We start from the raw sequence: 2488 nt of genomic DNA on the forward strand, positions 1-2488 counted from the left end.
GTTGAATCTATGCCACGAAGAATTGAGGCAGTTCTGAAGGCAAAAGGGGGTCCAACCCGTTACTAGCATGGTGTACCTAATAAAGTGGCCGGTTAGTGTATATATGTGTGTGTGTGTGTAAATGTATATATATTTCATAGTAAAACATAGTGAACTAAACCATAGTGATCAATTTAGTTAAAGAAGAAATAAAAACAGAAAAACACATCATCACATCACTGTATAGTAACAGTTAATTAAAACAATTATTTGCATATAACAAATAAAGAAACATGGGAACAATATTATTTTGTGTTTTTCTTTTTCTAAATTATAATGAAAGAAAATAGGTTGTCATTCATTTCATTATGTGACTTTGATTTTTAAATTGATAACTTTTCATTCAAAGAAAATATAAAAATATAAAGAACAATATTATTTTGTTTATTATCTTGATTACTAAAAAGAAAATATCTCTTTATGTTTGAGAAGACACATTGTGGCTTAAATTCAATTTAAATGGAACAGAGTTTTGTCTCTCAAGGTCTTCTGAGACCAAGGTCAACGACAGGTGGAACGGTTTATTCCACCTCGAGGTGACCATTACACAAAAAAAAGGGTTTTCAACCAAGTAATAGAAATGAACATCGTATTTACAATTATTCAATTTATCAAATTACTTTTGAGCCCCTGAAATGAAGGGATTGTGTTTAAAAAAGGCTTTAGTTTCTCACATTTCTATGCAATCATTTTGTTCAGCCCACTGAATTAAAGTTGAAAGTTTGAATTTTAACTGCATCTGAAATGTTTTGTTCAAAATTCATTGTGGTAATGTACAGAACCAAAGTTAGGTAAATGTCTCTGTCCAAATAGATTTAGACCTAACAGTAGTTTTTTTTTACCTTACTCACTACTTTTATCCCCTTTTTCACTCAGAACAAATGATAAAAAAGTCAGGGAAACAACCCTCAACAGTTTTATCTATATTTTTGAAACAGTGTTGGTAATTTCACTTGGGTTTATTTCCTCATCTTTTTTTGCTTACTGTTAAATTCTATGACTGAATAAAGCTATGGTTAGAAGAAACAATGTATGACCATCCTCCAGAGATTAGCGCTTAATAAGTGGGAAGAAGTCCAATAAAAATCAGACAGACTCATATCATTCAGTTTGACCAGATTGCAGATGACAATATGTCAGGTAGTGAAAAACCTACCTACCACAGACTAGGAATTGATATTCTTTCCTCATTGAATAAAAAAATTACAATAGTTTGAAAAAAATCATGGATATTGAGGTAAATATTTCCTGCATAACTCTTGGAGGTTATGTAGAATTGAACAAATATAGGTATTTTTATTTTTCTATTATGTTTACTGTTTACATGTTAATAATCTTTAGTAATTCTGTTATTGTGTATTTAATATGGTCAAACAAAAGCCTCCATGAACCCATGTACATCTTTATAGCTGCTTTGTTATTTAATTCTATTCTTTACAGCACCACTGTTTACCCAAAGCTTCTGATTGACTTTTTATCTGAAAAACAGATCATATCATATTCAGCTTGTATATTCCAATTTTTTATGTTTTATTCTGTAGGTGGTTCAGAGTTCATCCTGTTGGCAGTCATGGCTTTTGACAGATATGCTTCTATATGTAAGCCTCTGAGATATCCAATTATAATGAGAAAATCCACTGTGAACGTGTTTCTGATTCTGGCCTGGATTTTGCCTGCTTGTCCTATTGCAATACAAGCAATCCTAAGTACTAAAGCTAAAATATGTAACTTCAGGCTGAATGGAGTAATTTGCAACAATGTCATTTACGCAGCTCATTGTGTGAAATCAAGAGCAATTGCTATTTTTGGGGTTGCTGCTTTACTGGTTATTATAATACTTCCAATGCTCTTTACAGTTTTTACATATGCAAACATATTTATAATGTTCTATAGAAGCTGCAGAACATTCCAAAAAAAAATTGCTGAGACCTGCATACCTCACCTGTTGGTTTTAATCAGCTACTTCTGTTTGATGGCATATGATGTCATTGTAGCTCGGCTGGAGTCTGATTTTCCTCAAAGTATTCGCTTTATAATGACATTACAAATATTTTTATATCATCCTTTGTTTAATCCATTCATATATGGGATTAAAATGAAAGAAATTTTCAAACATCTTAAAAGATTGTTTTGTTCAGGTAAAATTTGACATCCACTGTGTGATCTTTTTCATTTCAAATCAGTTTGTCAAAAACAGCATTTTAAACCAGTTTTCTATTTATATAAGCAAAATATGTAATGTTGTGCATACTTGGTTTACTATGTTACTAAAATGAATACATAAAATGAGATTAAAAATGTTATTGTTACTTTTGCATAGAGTTTCCTAAAATAAGAGAAAACTGAGACATGAGGGATTTTCATTACCTTATTTATTACCAAAATGCAGATTGCAAAGAAGAAATGTATTTGTTTTACTGCATGGTGAGTGCTGTCATATATATATATA

General features: G+C 30.7%; 1 protein-coding gene across 1 annotated transcript; it reads left to right on the plus strand.

Moving 5' to 3' along the window:
- The first annotated feature begins 1264 nt into the window (after positions 1-1264).
- Positions 1265-2188, plus strand: LOC106528608 (olfactory receptor 11H2-like). The gene has a single exon (XM_014023821.1). It carries the CDS (start codon positions 1265-1267, stop codon positions 2186-2188), a length of 924 nt encoding a protein of 307 aa, XP_013879275.1.
- The last annotated feature ends 300 nt before the right edge of the window (positions 2189-2488 follow it).

This window comes from Austrofundulus limnaeus, unplaced genomic scaffold, assembly GCF_001266775.1.
Source record: "Austrofundulus limnaeus strain Quisiro unplaced genomic scaffold, Austrofundulus_limnaeus-1.0 Scaffold392, whole genome shotgun sequence".
Lineage (NCBI taxonomy): Eukaryota > Metazoa > Chordata > Actinopteri > Cyprinodontiformes > Rivulidae > Austrofundulus > Austrofundulus limnaeus.